General features: G+C 39.7%; 1 protein-coding gene across 1 annotated transcript in view; it reads left to right on the plus strand.

The window, feature by feature from the left end:
* The window catches only part of cpped1 (calcineurin-like phosphoesterase domain containing 1), a 45262-nt gene extending 41832 nt beyond the window's left edge, over positions 1–3430 (plus strand). The window contains exon 6 of the mRNA XM_074662774.1: positions 272–3430. Within this exon, the coding sequence (XP_074518875.1) occupies positions 272–498 (227 nt within the window). The 3' untranslated portion in view covers positions 499–3430. The remainder of the gene's footprint in view (positions 1–271) is intronic.
* Positions 3431–18896: the final 15466 nt, after the last annotated feature.

Consider the following 18896-nt stretch of genomic DNA (forward strand, 5'->3'; position numbering starts at 1 on the left):
ATCTTGTTTAGTTCAATCTGAAACAGGGAAAAAGATCAAGAACATGAATTGAAGACAACAGAAGTGCACTGCAGTTGCAGCACGTCCTTGTTTAGAAATGCACAGGAGGTGGTTTGTTGTTTTTTATTTGTAGATATTGCTCCTGTTATTTGGAAAGAATGATGGGCAGACTGCTCAGACACGGAGTCAGTTAATATGACACTTCTCTACATTCTGATTTCTTCATTAATGTACCAAACTCAGCGCTCTCCCCCCTCCCTCTCTCCCAAAGGGGTCAGAGCTGTCTTTTGTGGCCATTATCACCGAAACGCTGGAGGTTGTCACAACGGCCTGGACATGGTGGTGAGCTCGGCCATCGGCTGCCAGCTCGGTGAGGACGTGCATGGCGTCAGGGTGGTGGTGGTGACTGCAGACGACGTTGTTCATCGATACTACAGCCTGGACCAGCTCAGGGATCACGGGTTAGACGAGGACCTCAGGAAGCTCCTGCAGGCCTGAAGGCGAAGCAAAGGAACATCAGGAACACTTTCATTTTTGGATGTTTGTGTGTGCCCTTCTGATTTGTCTTGACCCTGCAAATTTGTTATGAGAGATTGATCATCTTGTGGATGAAGATAAAAATATAAATACCAAGAACTTTACTATGGACAGGGTCTATACTCTTAAAACTGACCAATAGTTCAATCATTAAAATTTCCCGTATGCTCTCAACCTAAACTCTTCACTTAAAGCATCTTGGTCATTGGCTCTTAACTTCAAGAAATGACTGTTAAAATACCATTCAACCGAAAAAAAACCCCGAAAAAAGCAAAAAAACATTCTGTTGATTTTTTTAGATAATTTGTGATTTGACTCAACATTGAAACAGGGGATCTGCTAGGATCTGTACTCTCAGTTTGTGGCAGCAGTCAAAGCGCCTGTATGCTTCGTTCACAGGTAGAATAGAAACTCAAAGTGCTTTTATGTTTTGATTGTGTTGGAAAAAACACATTTTTACTTTTGACTTGTCAGCTGAGCCACCTGGATGCATTTTTGAGTAACCATCAAGTGTAGCCCCCTTATGTCCCATCAAGAGGTCTTTGGGGTGCGGGTGGAGGCTGCAGTTGCTTGACTACAGCATGCCGAAACGGGGAAAAAAAAAAGCATGTAAAATGAAAGTTGAAAACTAGAACACATTATTTTTCCACTGAATGTAACTGATGTACTAATGATAAACTGATGTGAACTAGACCAGTGGTTCCCAAAGTGGGGGTCTGGCCCCTCTAGACGGTCACTAAACACTAAAAGGGGGTCACAAAATGTCATCCAAAACAAAAACTATTTACTATTGCATAAATCATCCATTATTTTAAAAACACAAACAAAACCAGGAGTTAAATTTGTTTTTCCACATTTCTTTGCTGCCTCCAGACCCCTGAGGTACTAGGCCAGGATAACTACTGTAACAGTGGTGATTCATTTATTCAAGAAAAACAACAATATGTGTAAACAGCTGGTCCAGTTTTTACCAATCATCAAAATTATGTATCTCAGGGTTTTGTTTTTTTTTAAGGATTGGCCAAGTGGTCTATTCTCACAGTGGGGGCTTAAACAGTCTCTGAGCTGGACTGCTTAGATAATTTTATTAATCCCAAAGAAAAAATGTTTTGCCAGAGTACAAGACGCATAATTTTGTGAAGGTAAATTAGAGAAAAATAAGCAGTTAGTGAGTAAATAAGAAATAAAAATACACTGTTTCCTGTTCACATCCTGCAAAACATTACATGATCAGAGAGGATGATGATGTCTTTGTAGATATTTGGAATAAATGGAGACAGACCCTTAATTTGGTAAAGCCTCGACTAAAGCCCTCCTCGTTTTAAGACTTCATTTTTAAAATCTCCTTTTTTAACTTTCTGAGTGTGGCCCTAATCCTTTGTCATACACTGAACATCCGCTCTCCTGAATGTTTGACCCATCTAATTACCCTGAACGTCACTCCAAGCAGACTTTGAATCTCTTCATACACCATAAGCTGACTTTAACACCAGATCAAACAAAAAGCAGGAGGACATGTGCTACAAACGATGCCACAGATGGACCTCCAGTCATTTTTGTTGCAGATTGAACCACTGACCAAGCTGCTTTATTCTCATGGGAAATAACAGGGGAGTTCTGTCGTACTGTATGTTTGACTAGAAGCAGAAGAAACGCAGTAAATGTTTTTTAGATCTAAAGATACATCACGCACTGTCTCAGATGTACAGAATCATACAGTGTATAACTCGTTTTTTGGAAGCAGTACATGGAGCAAGGTAAATGTTTGCAAAAGTTTGTCCACATAAAAACCTCTAGCGTTAGCACGGTGTAGTTTATTTGTCTCATGTGACAGAGACACACAAGCTTTCTTTCAAAGCAGTGTTAATGTATTACTTCAGAGCAATACACTTGTATGAAGCCGAATGTATGCAAACATTTTACAGGATTATTCCACCTTCAACATTTAAACCTCATTTTAGACAGTAACAGGAAGTGCTGTTCTCTCTGTTTCCTCAGTTGACAGTATTATTGTGCAGAATTTATACAATAATTTTTTTCTAATGCTGTTTAAAAGTGTAACTAATGGAGGACATTTTGATGAAAAATCAATCAAATGAGAAAAGTAGTAACTAAACTGCTTCAGATTCAGCGGATTCATGTACTTTTCAATGTTTTCAAACATTTAAGTGCATAAAAAAGGTGGAATTTTCCTTTACTGTTCCCAAAGCTCTCTAGCTGTTGTAGCAACTCCCCTATGCAGGCTGTACACATCACTGTGTTGTAAATGTGTTCAGTGTTATACATGGCATGTTGCTTTCCTGTCCTGGAGTATGTGGAATTGACCTCTGACCTCTGACCTCTGACTTTGAACCGACTCTGACTCTAAACTGTCTCTTTCAACTCCCTTTCACTACACTGCCTCTACAAAAAAGGGAGTAAACCTTTGTCCTTTACACACAGCGTTCTGTTTAACGTCGACTTTGAATGTATGTTGACTCGAGATTATTCATAAAACTTATTAATCCATTTTTTCTGATCATATATTTGTGTAATAACACTTAACGTTACAATGCAGAAGTAGGAAATGAAGTTAAGTCACAATCTTTGAGCTAATTAGCTGATTAGTGGTGATTAAGCCTTTGGGTAACTAATGAAAGCTCTGTTTGAGCTCTCCTTTTCTCCTATGTATGAAAAACAATGGTTGAGTTGATGGTTGAAATTAGTTCCAGACTGATAACAAAAAATACAAAAACAAAGCTGGAGAGGGAAAATTTTGGATCTCGCCCAATTCAAAGTTTTAAGAAAAAAACACCTGCAGTTCCCACTTTTCACCAGTGGTGTCGCCATTAACATTCCTTGAAATTTCGACCCCAAACTTCCTTCACACATGCAACCCAACCCCCCCCCCCCCCCCCCCCCGCCAAAAAAACAATACATAAATAAAAGAAGCCTGTTCACACATGTCCCTCAGAACATGAAATCTTCAGTGATAGATGAGCGGCAAGTGTTTCAGTCTCATATGACGTCAAAGGCACAGATAGGAAGCAGTAAGAAAAGATGCAAAGCAGCAAAGACTATGATGCAGCTATGATGGGATGACACAGACATCTCTGTTGTTATCTTGAAAATTGAGCGTAGCGTTAGCTTAATCCTTACATACTGTACATGTTTGATACCTTCACAGTATACTTTCGAAGACAGTCAGTGGGTTTACGTGCATGCAGTGGTCCAACAAAGGTCATAGCTTGATCAGTAGAAAAGAGAAACAGACTTCTGACCGAGAACATCTCACTCTGTCTGTTTCACTGAGTCCTGACATAAAACTGGCTGCCTGAAGGTTTTTGAGCGGATCACCATTTCATGTTTTTCTCATATCCATAAGTTGAAGAATGCTCAGTTCCTTGAGCTGCACTCAAAGCAAGGCTCTTTCCTCCTGGCTCTAAAAAAATGAGACTTGCTGCTCTCTGTTGCCATGGTTGTTTGTTGCATTGCAGGGCAGAGACCATATTTATCATGGTCATTGACTTCCTTTTCCTGATAAAAATTATTTTAAGGTTTACTGAGTCCTGCTGAATTTTGAATTTTACTCCAAGGCAGGCAAGAAAAAAAAAAAGGGTACAGTTTGAATGAATATGTCACCTGTTTGCGTTCACACATGTAGCCCACCAAGAAAATTTCAGGATGTTCTGTACTTGTGTGAACATGTCTCTGCTAATATTTCAAAATAAAACAATCGATCCAAAAGAAAATTGTTGGTAGGGTTGACAGCACTAAGTACTAAAAAAAAGTGTAATAAATTTTAAATTCACACATTTGATGTGGCTTGTGTGTATGAAGAAAAAGTTTCATGGCATTGTTAGTGGTATCTGTCGATTGAAAACTGATGTCAATTTTGAGCCAAGAATCTAATTTTGGGAGGTTTTATAACTTCGGGAAGTTTTTCCTCAGTCTTCCATCATCTAAATGCCCAAATCCCTCACCACTGTATTAGTTTAATACGGATAGATTCTAATAGCGAGAGTCTGCGTCGTTTTGGGCCCTTTTTGCTACTTGTTTATAGAAGTGTAGCTCAAACTGACTGGTGCTCCCTGACTGTGATGTTTCCCTGATACAAATATTTCATCATTACATCGGAGAGGAAATCAAAATTTATGATGCAACACTTAGCATATCAATCACATTTAATGGGTTTAATCTGCTCGGTATCCTCAGTATGAACTCAGCACACAGACGCCTGCGGTAAATAAGACAAACTAAGTGTGAGGTGTTGTTAAATGAGGAGCTAAAGGACTGTTGTCAGACTGATAAAACCCAGTGATCTGTGTGTGATTAATGGTGGGAGGTGAACAGTATTTCCTGAGCGTTTAGTCATCGCTGGAACATCCTCATAGTGTTAGCGTCGACTAGCTGCGGGCTGATTTGGAAACTCCTGAAGTTGTCTTTAAAATGGACATTATGCAAGAAAATGACTCTCGCAGTGAGCCCTGAATGACTCTGCTGCTTTACACTTTGGACACACACAAAAGCCAACGCTCACCCTGACCAATTGGGAGTTTAAGAGAGTTGCCATGGCAACTCTTTAGCAACACATCTGTGTGTCTGAGAGGAACTGGGAGAGTTGGGGAGACAGTGTACCCACTCCCTGTCTGTGAAAGTGTTTGTGTTGGTGGTCCGATGGGTGCTGTAGGTGATTTTTCCATCAGCATATCCATCGCTGACCTCATTTCACACTGACGGATTCTGTCTCTTTTACAAAACGCCATGTGATGGGGGTGAGAAGGGGTGAGGAGAGGAAGGGGGGGTGTCTAAGAGGGACGGGTAATGAGTGTGATGTGTGAAAGACGACTCAGTCCATCTCCTTCATTTCCGGTTTGAGAAGGAACCTTATGTCCTTATCTATTTTTATATCCTCATGGTAGCCGAGCTCATTCACATTGTTCCTTATCTTCTTTTTGTGAGTGTGTACGTGTGTGTTTGAGAGCACGTTTGCTCTATGAATCGGGAACATCTCACACTCTGACTTGTTGCTGTGTTGATTTCTAATGAATGACTATACTGAGCACCATGACTGTGACATGAATGGGTGTATTTTTATATTAAATGTTGATTTTATCTAATGAATTCAGTGTTTTATGTGTTTATTCTGTTGTTTCTGGAGCACACAGCTTTTATTGTAAATGTCTCATAACTTTAGAGTTCTGTTTAACATGTTGATTCGAACACATTTTGTTAGTTAGCAAATCATTTTAATATTTTATGTATGTGAAACTAGTGCAGAAAATGTTCAGTAGTGGGATTTTGAAATTTCATCAGTTTATGAAAAATATTTGCAAATTTCAAACTAGAAGCAGGCAACAAAATGTTAGGAAAAGTACTGAAACACCAGAAAAACCTCTCCAACTAACTTTGTTGATTTGCAATAAGTCAGTAATGTCAATAGGCTCTCTAGAGAGGCTGAGCCTTCTGGAAGTAATTATGGGAAAAGGTTAAATCCCTGCAAGAGAGTACATAAGTGATCAATTGAATGATGTCCTTCATGTCAATATTGACGTGTATGTTATAGAATTAAAAGTTTCAGACAACCTTTGATAGTCCCTTTAAAAGGGATTGAAAATACTGGATGGTTGTAATCTTCGGGCCCTGAGGCAAAACTATATTCAAAAACAGACTTGACTCTGTTGTGGAAGTCACCGCATGGGCTCTGAAAAAAACATTTTGATCAATGCAAAAGTTCTGTACTCCATCCTGAGCCCTTTACAAACAAGTAACTTTTATGTCAGTCTTAACACTGAGTGTGCTGTGATGACTGCCTGCTTTATTTGCACTTTTCATACTTTTTTGTGTCTTAAAGTGAACAGATTAAAAAAAAATTAAAATATGAATTAAGTAACCTTTCGTGAACATGATCCTCCTTGGCTTCCATTGGCTGAAACCCACCAAATACGGATCTACAGAGATCAACAGAGATAAAGTAGTAAACAGTCATGCAGTCCGACCAATCAAATTTTGGCACTCATTTTGGGATTCATGGATAGCTGGGTAACGTCCACATAAGTAAGTTGTAAAGGGCCATTAGTGCTGAACAAAATCAACAGGTTTTGACCTGACAGTGCCTTATTTTGACGTATATTTTAGCAAGAATTTTACGAACCACTGCAGTCCCAACCTGTCAAAAAACTCATTAAATGAAACACGACAAACAGACTGTGATCTGTTGAGCATCTAAAATTTGGGTGAAAGAGCCAAAATTTGTATCTATATTAACTGTCCCGTCACATCTGATGTCAGATTAAAGCCGTTTGTCATAATGGAAAGTTAACCTGACGGCAGCTGGAAGTTTGATTCACATCTTACAATTAAACAATAAACAGCCTTAACATCTGATACTGAGTATTTATCTGGTTCTCTCATTTCATTTAATTCAAAGAAAAGAGGGAGAGAAAAGACGAAGAAAAAAGAGACGAAATAAATGTCTGCCGTTTGCGGCAGAGAGGGTTGTGGACGCGCAGCTCTGCGCCTGGACTGCGCCTGGACTGAGCCTCTCTTGGCACTGCAGGAAACTTGCAAAGTGCGCCGGTCACACCCTGTGCGCACGGCGAAGGCCGACGCAGGGCAGGTGCGCCTGCGCCTGGTCTACGAAATTAGAGCCCAAAGACTTATTTGAGATTAGGGTTGTACTTTTTTTTTATTTTTCCATCTCTTGTAAAGTCTTTTTTATGGGACATTGTTTTGTCCCGGGCATGAGGTAACTTTGTCACTTTGTCCAATGAGTAAAGGGTGGTTTGAACAGGCTGTTTTGAGAGCAGAACTGAGAGGTCTTGTCTCTCTTATACATCGTTTACTGACTGCATGTTCTACCAACACACTTTTAACCTAACGACTGAGCTTAATGTTGTTTTGCTACCTGAAAGATCTGAATGCTTTTGAACCTAATGTGTTTGTATTACTTACAATAATGTCAAAGACCATTAGCAAGAGCATTAGAGCTATGAGAGGAAGATTATCTTTATTATGCACTTTGTGTAACGGTACTTTCAGGTGCTTCTCTGTGTGGGTTTGTATGTTTTCCCAGTGCATGAGTCGGTTCTCTCTGGGTTCTCCAGCTTCCTGTGATGAATGTTTGAATGGATGGTATTAAAGTCGTCTGTCTGAAGGATGGACTGATGGAGGTTGAGGCCCTGTCTACACGACAACGTTTCATCTGAAAACGCTGAAACTCAGTTGAAAAAGTCTGTGTTTACTTGGAAATGCAGAGGGATTGAAAACGTTGTAGTAAGCATACCAGGCCTGTAGTTGGCGCTATAACTGTCTTGTCCAGAAGCAGCTTTTGGGAGATCTCCACCGAAGTAGAGTTGAGCCAATCATCTGGTGTATTGGGGAATACTAAGCTAAAAACTGGAGCATCTATCTTCTGCCGCTTATCCGGGGTCGGGTCATGGGGGCAGCAGCCCAAGCAGGGAAGCCCAGACTTCCCTCTCCTTAGGTTCTTCGTCCAGCTCTTCGGGGGATCCTGAGACGTTCCCAGGCCAGCCACTCCTCAACCTCCTCAGAAAATTCAAAGGGCTCCTTGAAGAAGAAAAGTAAGCCTTACAGTGGTATCTGGTGCATTACCGTACGCTATAAGATACCATGTGCATCTATGTTCCAATGACAGATAATAACTGATGTTCTCATTACCATAACTTTTCTAGCAGTTGGGCTGAGACAAAAAAGTCCAAACAGCTTCAGGGCAGGATCTCTAAATCTTTAAGGACCAGAATGACAAAAAAAGGCCCAGGTGGCCTGTGTGATGCTAGGGTAATAAGGGGTTGAGTGTTGTTTTTCAGACAGTAATTCTGCTAGTATAGCCCTCTCTAGAAGACCCGTTATGAAGCCTGAGAATAAATCATTTACCCCTCAGGCTGTGGGAGGACAGGGAAGAATCCAGCACCCTGATTTGGCTGCATACAGAACGCCTCATCAACCTCAGTGCTCAGGCGGCCACTGTGGGTGTGGACACCTCTGTCTGACGAGCAGCTAACCTCTGCAGCAATCAGATGTACAGTTCAAAACAATCACAGTGGAATCAAATGACCTGGATAAGCGCTCATCCACATAGAGCTGGATGAGAAAGTGACTCTGAGAGGACTGGGTCTGAAGCTGAAGGCCGGACCTCACACACTCATTATGGGTGATTTTGCTGTACAGGTGTAAAGTGTGGAACATATAGTGCACCAAAAAAAAAAAAAAGATGAAGTGCTTTTTGTGTTATAGCCCGAAAAATGAAAAACATATAAAGCCACTCCATCTGATCCACAAACAACCATCCCCCATCTCCATCTAAGACGTAACATGGGAGAGAAATGCTTTGCCTGTTGAAGAGCAATGCACCGTGACACAAAGAGGCCTCAAGGTTGAAGGATGTAAACAATTCCACAATAATAATACTTCAATAGATATGAATTGTATGTATTTCTTGGCTTCTTTCTATATTTCATCCCATGTGATCTGTTTTTCATGGCTCGATCACATTTAAAAGAACACATCCCGAAAAAAGACAGCTCTGATATGGGCGGTTGGCTGTAGTGACTGGAAGAGTCGTTCACATACAAATTTGCCAGTTGTCAGAACATGATTATTTTTGTTTCAAGAGAGATAAAATGTATTACACAGTCTGCTCATGGCAAACACAAAACTGGATTATTAGAGCCAGTGACATGAAAATAATGTGTTCATGTTCCTGGTTTGTTCAGTCAGGAGCACTTCTTTGGAGTGAAATCATTTTTACTGAACTAAAATGCAGCAAAGCTTGCAGCATTAGATCCCCTCTGATGAAGCTCCATTGGCTTTTCAGAAAGAATGGTACAGAGTAACAAAGTCAGTCAGGCGGTTGGTTAATATGTTAGTTAAAAAGGATTGAGGACCAACAGGTAAGACAGGAAGCGAGTTAGTTAGCCAGTAAGCAAGAAAAGTCAAAAAATAAGTCAATAAATAAATAAAGAATTGAGACACGAAGAGATGAGAAAAAGTGTCGCACAGGAAAGATGAAATAAAGAAAGAAACAAACAATGCAATAAATATAAGTAAAAACAAAGGAAGAAAGTGTGGACACTAAGGGGGAACAATAAAGAAACATGGGGAAAATGAAACAAAGGATGAAAGAAACATAGAAAGGAGGAAACAAAAGAGCCAAGTTCTTGGAGAGGGTAAACAAACAAAACTTAAAACAAAGGAGGAAGAAACTAGGGGAGGAGGAAATGTGATTAAAAAATTGGAAAAAGGAAACAAGGAAGTTGAGAAACAAGAAAGAAAGGGATCAAAGTAAGTTATAAGCAAGGGAAGAGGATACAGAGGAGCTCAGAAAGAAACAAGTGAATGATGAATCAAAGGGTGGAAGAAAACGAAAGTAACAAGAAAAAGAAATAAAGAAGAAAAAAATCAAAAAGTAAGAAACAAGGGAAGAAAAAAAGGAAAAGAAAGAAGGAAAGGGGATTTACACCACAGAGGAAAATAAACACTGGATGGAGGAAATGGAGAAAGGAAGAATGGGATTAAGGAAGGAGAAAATGAAAAAAGAAAGGAGATGGAAAGTCATATAGTAAGTTAGTTAGCAGATAATAAGTTAGTCAGTATGTTAGGTAAAAACAGGTTAAATAAATAAATAAATAAATAAATACTAATAATAATAATAATAATTATAATAATAATAATAACTGACTGACTGACTAATGAAATTAATGAGCTGTCAGGTGATCACAACTGTCATTTAATGTGATATAAGGCAAAGCTTGAGTTGTCCTGAATAAAAGAGGACCAGGGATAGACCTCTGTGGCACACCGAGTGTTACCTAATGATCAATGAACTTGATGTTGAGCCACTGGAGAGTATTAGGTTTAAACTCAGAAACAGACATCAGATTATCCCATGGATTTTTAATCTAATTTGACTTATTATTATTTAATAAAATGCCATGATACAGAGACTCATGCTTCAGGTTGGTCTGTGGAAAGATCACATCGTTTTTAAGAAAACACCCTTGAATATGAATCCATCAGTGCAAGTATTTGAGATGCACAATCATCAAATTTTAACAAGAGCGTGTCTGTTTCCTTTCTGCCTTGGTTTGTTTAAGTATTCATGAGACACAGTTTGTGTGGCCTCGTTAGAGAGCAGAAACATGTTTTACTCCAAAAAACGCCCCCTTGATTCTGTTTGCTAAATGGATGATGATGACTCTGACATTTATACATCACTTCAAATTTGGTCTTTCTAAAATGTTTGTCTATCAAAACAGACACCAGTCTGGAGGAGATGTATCATCAGCTTTCCAAACAAACAGCTAAAACGGTTAGATACTAAACAAACCTGTGAAACTGCTGATAAGATGTGACATTTTGAGATGCAAATATCAACACCATCTTCTTGGACCAAACCCAGCTCATACTTTTTATCTGCCTGTGTGATAAGCTGTAGATTAGCTGGCTTCAGCAGAGCCTGGGGCAGTGAGCAGGTGGGGACTGCTTGCTCGAGGACTCTACTGGAGACAAATTGCTTATATGACACCCCGGACATTGAATCAGCAAAGTTTATTCCAACAAATATAAATCAGCAGTTATTCTTATCAGATTTGTCCTTTCAGTATTATTTTTTTTGATTATATCAGATATCAGGTTTTGCAAAGTGTCAGAAGCAGTTTTGTAAAGTTACTGTTACTGTGCTCCTCGGTGTTACAAGAAAATGTGGGAGTGCAAAAAGCTGCAGTTCTTCTAGTGTCCACTTGAGGCTGCCTTCAAAGAGCCAGAGAGACATAATTTGAGCCGAATTTTGCAGCAAAATGTATTTATTTATTTATATATTATTTTATTTTTTTAAGTGATCCACTAGCCATGAGGGTTGCAAATCCACAGGAGTTTTTTTTTAAGTTGGACACTTGACATTAACCTGACACGCAAGACGAACAGTTTCATATATCTGCCACGGAAATATTTCACTAGTCCATCTGGGTAGCAGCTCTTCCGATTTGTTTTCAGAGGCGGGACTTTTAAAAAAATCCGCACCTGGTGATTGGACGACCGTTCTGATCAACACACTCACCACGGACCAATCCACATCAAGCCACGGTATGACGTAGCTTATGTGAGCCGATGCTTCTAAGAAACAATAGATGAACAACTACAGGATCACGAGAAACAGCCGTGAAAAAGGCGTTGCACGTCAGCTTCCGTTTTTATAAATTTAACATAAGAATCAAAGGAACGCTGACAAGTACGAAAGTCTGCTGACGTCACGTCTGCTCCCACAGCTCCCGCCTCTCTTCCCTGATTGGGCCTGTTAGCCGAGTGAATTCTTTGGTCATTGGAGCCTGGCAAGATGGACCTGCAGGAGTTCAGAAACTGAATCAGGCAGGTCCATCTGCTCTGGAAGGTTATCTTTACGTAGAAATTTTGGGGAATTTACATAAACTGTATTTACCTGGTTATAAACATAAATGAATATTAAAGACATACAAACATGTCCAATTTAATACTTTTTAAAACCTAGTCTAACTGTCGTAAATAAAGGCATAAATATTTGTCATAAGCAAATGTCCATGTAAATATTCCTGATACAACATTTCCCATGCAAACTTGAGGACCACGAGGTGGCCTTTTGCCTCTGATTCACTCATGTCCCATGATGTCGTCTTCAGTGGCACATGAAAGCTAGTTTCTGTTCATTGATCCAAAGTGCTGTCCCAGTGCTCCATGGCTTTCATGCTTAAAACATACGCGCAGACACATGTACGCTACTCACATGAAAGCACATGAATCCTGCTTTCATCAGCTGCCAGGGTGTCAAATCCTCAAAAGATGTTTTTATCAAACCGGTACACACTTTAAGTGCACGGAGAGGACTCAGGTCAAAGGTTGCTTCCTTTTGGATGTACACGAGAGGCTAAAATAGACGACAACATTCTACATGTGAGTCTGGAAAATCACCAAAGACGCAGCAGAGAGCTTTTTTGAAGTGCGTCTGAGTGTTTTGCTTCCAAATGGAATCCAAGAAGTGATCATTACACGGAGGCGAGATCAATTTGGCCCTCAGATATTCGTGGCTCCTTGCTGTTGGCTTTGTAAACAGATTTTCTGAAGACACTTGAAGGACCAACTGTAGGTAAACATAGTCCAGTTTTTATCCAAGACTCTTCAGAGTTCCTAAACTCAAAGTAATGACAGCTGAGGCAGTTAAATTACATGCTTCACAAGTAAAGACTCCCATTTCTACCAGTGGAATAGAGAAAGTCATTTCAAAAACACAAATCTGCTGGAGGAGAATGCCCGAGGATTTAAATCCACTTTTTGTTTGGTAGACTGAAATTACACCATGCTGTAGTCTGGGCGAGGCAAGTTTTTTTCTTTTTCTTTTTGTGTATCATTTCTCAACAAGGCAATTCAAAAATATAACAATACAACTATTCAGAGCAGAATCACAAAGGTACACATGAAAAAATTAAACATGGATACTGGAATGAAAAGATAAGCTGAAACTTAAGTTAACAAAACACAGCAGCAAACAGATAGTTTTGATTTCTAGGACGAGATTTGAAAATATGTGGAGCATGAAAAGTGGATGCTGTTTCTCCAAGTTATATTTTGACTCCAGGGACGGTAAACAGACACGTCCCAGAGGAAAGCATTTAGTGAGTGCTTTAGCAGCAGTGTTCTGAATCAGCTGCAGCAGACAGGCCTGTAGAGTTCCAAATAGAGGAGTTAAGACGGCTGGAGCAGCATGGAGAGACTTTTGAAAGTTTCTTTCGAAAAAATGTTCGTCTTTCTCTTAATCTTTTTTTAAAGGTAACAATTTAATGGGATAAAGTCGAACAAATGGTTAACTTCAACTGTTTAGGTATCAGGGATCCGAGAAAAAGAAAACAAAACAAAAATTCTTTGTCAAAAAATCTTTTTTTTTTTTCAAATTCAAATTCTTCATTTCAGTCTTTGTTTATAAACTGGATTGGAGAAAAGTTACCACTTTTCTCCAGCAGAGGGTGAAAAGTTTCTCTCTGACTTGATGTGATGTGCATTTTATGGGACATATGGCTCCTGATAAAGTCTTTAGACATTATCATCATCATTTAACTTTTTCCTATGGTCTTGTTTTAAAAAAGCAATCTAAAAATCATAAATTTCAGAGAATCGCAATTCAAGTTGAAACGGCACCCCAAAAATCACAACAGTATCGAATTGTGAGAAAAGCATTTCATCCCAGCCCCAGTAGGTATGAAATACACTATATTGCTAAATGTAACAGGACATCTGCCTTTATTTTACCTTAATGACATCCCAGTCTGAATTCATAGGGTCTAATATGGAGTTTGTTTGTTGTTGTTGGGGTTTTATTTGTGCTGTAGGACGGGAAAGTCCTGACTCGAAGTCTATGCTCTAATCCATCCCATAGACGTTCTGTCAGGTTGGGTCAGGACTCAGGTCAGTCAAGTTTCTCCACACCAATCTTGCTCATCCATGTTTTTCTAGACTTTGTGCAGTCATGTTTAAACAGAAAGAGGCCATCCCCAAGTCCCCACAAAGTTTGGAGCATGAAATTGTCCAAATTTTCTTAGTATGCTGAAGCATTAAAACCCTGTTTACATGACAACATTTCACACGAAAACACAGTGAGAAAAAAAACCTGCAAATTAAAATTTCTTCAACAAAACTTCTTTACTATCTCAACTCTCTGGTTCACACACAAAAGCTTGGTCTCTCTGTTATGATAACACTGAAGTTTTAACCTCAGAAGTCAAACTTATGGTGATGATATATACAGTATAGTTATTGAAGTAAGAACTTAAAATTCAAATGATTTCATCCTCAAATATGTACAGAAAATTTCACATCTTGATAGAACAACCAATTATCGAGCGTGACAGCTTTAAAGCAGACAGAGAATTAGAAAGTGAAACAAACTGGGTTTGATGGGAACTTGGCGATTTTTTTTGGATCAACTTGTGATTAAACTGTTGGTGGAATTTTGTCCCAGAACTCTCACTTCACCCATAAAGAGGTCAGATTAGCACACCCATAAATAACCCCATGTTTAAAGTGTTCAGCTCCAATTGGCTCTTTCACCCAAAGCCAAGAACACGCACTGACACTCGCCTCAGCTCCAGCACCACCACCCCTTCATTTCTCCACACAGTCCACAGGTGTTGGGGGGGACGCAAATGAAACTTGGCGTATCCAATCATGGCCTGACGTCAAGGTGCCACCCTTTCTGGTGGCGAGCCCGCTGACAGAGTGAGCCATCTGGGCAGCAGAAAGCCAGAAACAAGCTCATCCATCCATCCATCCATCCTTCCATCCATCCATCCATCCCCATGCCCTGCCCTCTGGGCCTGCAGCCAGACACACAGACTGGGAGAGCTGGCAGGGATCAGCAATACTCAACCTCTTGCCAAGCTGGAGCATGTTTTGATGATTCTAGCAGTCAGTGGGGTCACAAATGTGCATGGTTTCATTTATCAGATAGTTTCAGGCATGGAGTCTGTTTACTAATTGCACAATGTTGATAATAATACTTCTTACTCCACATAAATGGGATTTTTTTTTTTTCTTTTTCACCCCATTAAATCAAACGATAGGTGAACATGGGTGGGGGTTTTTTAAGCCAGTTTCTGCTTCAGAAAAGGTTGACTGAGAATTACCCAGAAGTCACAGCCTCAATACCTCAGGAGACACTGTTAGATCAGGGGGAAACATCAAAGAAAGTAAAGTCACACAACGTGTGAGAGAATCCCTTTAAGCTGGGATAATCATGGATTGACGGAAAAGTACGCAACTTTACTGAGTTTGCTGGAAAATAATTGGATGTTGGAAAGTGGGTGTGATGAGAGAATTAAATGGTAATTGTCTTCCTGCTTCCATTCCTGAATTTCAGTGGAAGTTTTATTTGTCTTTGTTGCTAAAATGTCACACTTGAAGCCGCCTTCAGAGGAGCTGTGTTTTAGCATTCATGACATCAGGCGTGCTCCCTGCTGTGTCTTTGAGTAGGATGCAGACATGTTCCACATACAAAGGTGCTGATCTGTGGCCGACCGCTGGTTTCAAGGAGAACGGCATGCTGACTTCATATTAAGCAAATTTATGCTACAATTCAGATGTCATTTCACCGACCTTTAAACTACTTCACTTATCCAACTTTGTGGTAGTTGGTTATATGGTTTAGTAGATGGCAGTGTTGGTTGGTTGTCCATCCACTTTGCTACTGATGGACAAAAATGTGGTCAAAATTGTCTTTATCAGGACTTTAAACTGCAAAAGTTCAAATCTGAGCCAAAGTATTTGTATGTTTTGTTTGGCCTTTTGACATACTTCAACAACCAGTGAAGGAAATACTTCAACATAATTTGGGGGTCATATCTTACTTTTAACTCCCCTCACTCTATGTTTGTTAATTTAAAGGCAAATGTTCAATACTTTGCACTAAATGACAATTTAAAGAGGGGTACTTCAGTGGATTCACAGACCACTTGTACTTAAAGAGGGGGTATTGTGTTTTTTTTTCCTGTCCCTATAGTTGCCTCACGTGATTTACAGCTCAAAAAATTATAAAATATAAATAACTCCAGCCTCTTTCTAAATTACTTTGTTTCAGGTGCTGTCTCTTTAAGGCTCCCCACTCCATGAACCCACTTTCCTCTGAATGGTCAGCTCTCTAAAGGCCTGTCAGGGGAAGAGATATAGGCAGACCTGATGTTTGAGGCTCTCTACAACTCAACAGCATTGTTACTGTATATTCATGTTTGGAATATGGGGGAGCGTAATACCTCTCTTTAAGTAATGTTTCATCAAAGTATCTACTTTTACTTGAGTAGAAATATTTAAATACTTTTTCCCTGCTAATAGTTTTAAATGCAACATAGCAGTGAAGCTAGCATAGTAAGAATCTTAGCTTCACTTTTCTGTTGCTTATTTTAGCCTTCAAGCACTGATGCTGCGGGCTAATTATCCTTTTCTAGCTTTTTAAAGATGCTAGTGATAAAGTCAAAAAAGTTAAGTCTGATGTTTAGACTTACGTATATTCAATTCTCACAACTTATAGCCATTGGAAAGGTTTCTTTCTGTGGCATTCATTCAATTTAGTACTACAAAGAGTGTGTATTATCTGGTAATGAGCCATAATTCTGCACCAGCCGGACAAACAAACCATTGACGTGCCAGTCTGCTAGCAAAACAACCAGAGATGAAGTGTGAAATCATGGGAAATCTGTTCATATTTGGGCCAAAAATATAAATAAGCATCAAGATAGATGCTAAGCTGTTAGCCTATAAGGTGATATTGACACTTCTCAGTTATGACTCTGCAGAAATCCGCCTCTGTTCATGCTCGCTGTTGTTTCTGTCTATTGTCAGAGCAGACACGGTGGTAGATGTGCCTGAGGAGGTTTTTTTTTTTTTTTGTTATCTCTCCCGCTCACTTAGTCAGATATGGAACAGAAGGCTCTCTGTGACATTTACCCACAATACTGTTCTTCACACCACCACCACCAACTGGACACCCACTCTCTCTCACACACACACACGCAGTGAAGATTGGGATTGTGTTTCAACAGTTTGTTTGGACGTAGAACACAACCTCCCCAACAACGAGCCACCTGCTGACTAAAAATGGCCAAATGCTGTTTTTTTTTTTTTTTTTCTTCCCGCACACAGGATGTGGATGTAGTGGCTGAGAGGCGGAGAGAGACAGGGGTGCTTCATCAGGACAACAAGGAGCACCTGCGCCCACCTAGCAACACAAAACTGTGGGTTTGTGTGTGTTTCATCATGTGTGTGCTCAAAAAAGAGGACAATTGTGAACCTGGCATGCTTTTGTTAAAAAAAAAATTCCTACCAAAATAAAATTATGATTGCTGCACATTGAGGGCTGTAGACTAACTTTGATCAAAGTTTGGAACCAGAAATATTTTGTCTCCACAGTTTGGCAAAATATACATTCATCTGATGTGTATAAGTTGGCATGATCCCCTGCAGAGTCTGTAATCACAGGAACACGCTTACATTTTCAAGTTAGCTCAGATCTCACCTACCGAAGACCCGCCACACATTAGTGTGTCTGTGTCTTCGCACGTAGCTGTATTTAGATTAACATAAACAATGGATGCTGATCACAAGGATATTTCTGCCAGTGTTCAAGTTTCAAAGCTTTCACACTCACATTTATGGCAGACGATTTCATTTCCAGAGATTAATGCACTGTCCTCCAGCTGAGGTTAAGTGATGAAAGCTGCCTGTTTGCACATTTTCCATGACTGATTGCATGTTGTAATTATCAGTAAAAGTCAAACAGTCTTAACAGAGAAACACATAGTTAACAAAATGCATTTCTGCTCATCATCTGACTTTGAACATGGCTTCCATCATTTCTCTTTGCTTGCTGTGCCGCATTTTTCTTCTCTGTTGGGATTATTAACGAGGTACACTGTGTGGCGCTGCTATGGAGTCACGCTATCACGCCTACCAAGAGGGGGCACAGTTGGCTGTGGAATCACAAATAGGATCAGGCTTTACCAATCCAATCCGGACCACTTGGTGGAAACAGGGCTAAAAAGTAAAGTCCGGGTAGGAAAAATCTGAAAACCACGAAAAAATATTCGGAAGTTTCATTGATGCAAGGCCAAATTTTTTCCAGAGTGATTAACCTGTAAACACAACAGAGAAAACTTAAATAATGGCTCCTTTATTCTTTCCCTGGCACCGTTGTGAAGTTTGAATTTGCAGAAGTGTCCTGGCAGCCGGTGGATAGACTACTGTAATATTTGGTAGAGACAATCATTTGTTTTTCAGATGGAAAAAGAAAAAACAGCTGTGCTTCAGAAACGCAGCTGCACATAACTCAAAATTTGGTCAAATTTTATTCTTGGCATCTTTTGGATATCCCTTTCAATCTTTTTCCAACCTGTGAAAGTAAAGTTTTAGATTTATTTATCTATATTTTTTTTTGCTTTGAGTGTCAAGTCCAAATCTCTTCTGCATGGACTCAGACTCAGCGTGAAAAGAAGCACTCGAGTCTCAGTGACTCACATCTGACTGTCTGGTCCTTCAGAATGAAAATTGATTCCCTCATCCAATGAGGTATTAGAGTTGTGTATTAATTGAGAGTGTTTATGTATCTTCCTCAGGGTTAATTGACACTCTTTCACAGTAATTAGAGCGTAATTAGAAGGGATCAGTTGAGAGTCAGCCAGTTTGACAGTCTAGTTTTATCACTGTGTCTCAGACCTAATATTAAAAGCTCTAAGCTGAGGACATTACACACAGCTTTGAGTAATAGACTTCAGACAACAGTGGAAAATGAAGATGGAATTCCACTTATTGCAACACTATTTTCTGTATGAAGCGAAATAATGTCTATTAGC

Source organism: Halichoeres trimaculatus, unplaced genomic scaffold, assembly GCF_033239565.1.
Source record: "Halichoeres trimaculatus isolate MK-OKI-2021-1 unplaced genomic scaffold, fHalTri1.1 fHalTri1_scaffold_23, whole genome shotgun sequence".
Taxonomy (NCBI): Eukaryota; Metazoa; Chordata; class Actinopteri; order Labriformes; family Labridae; genus Halichoeres; species Halichoeres trimaculatus.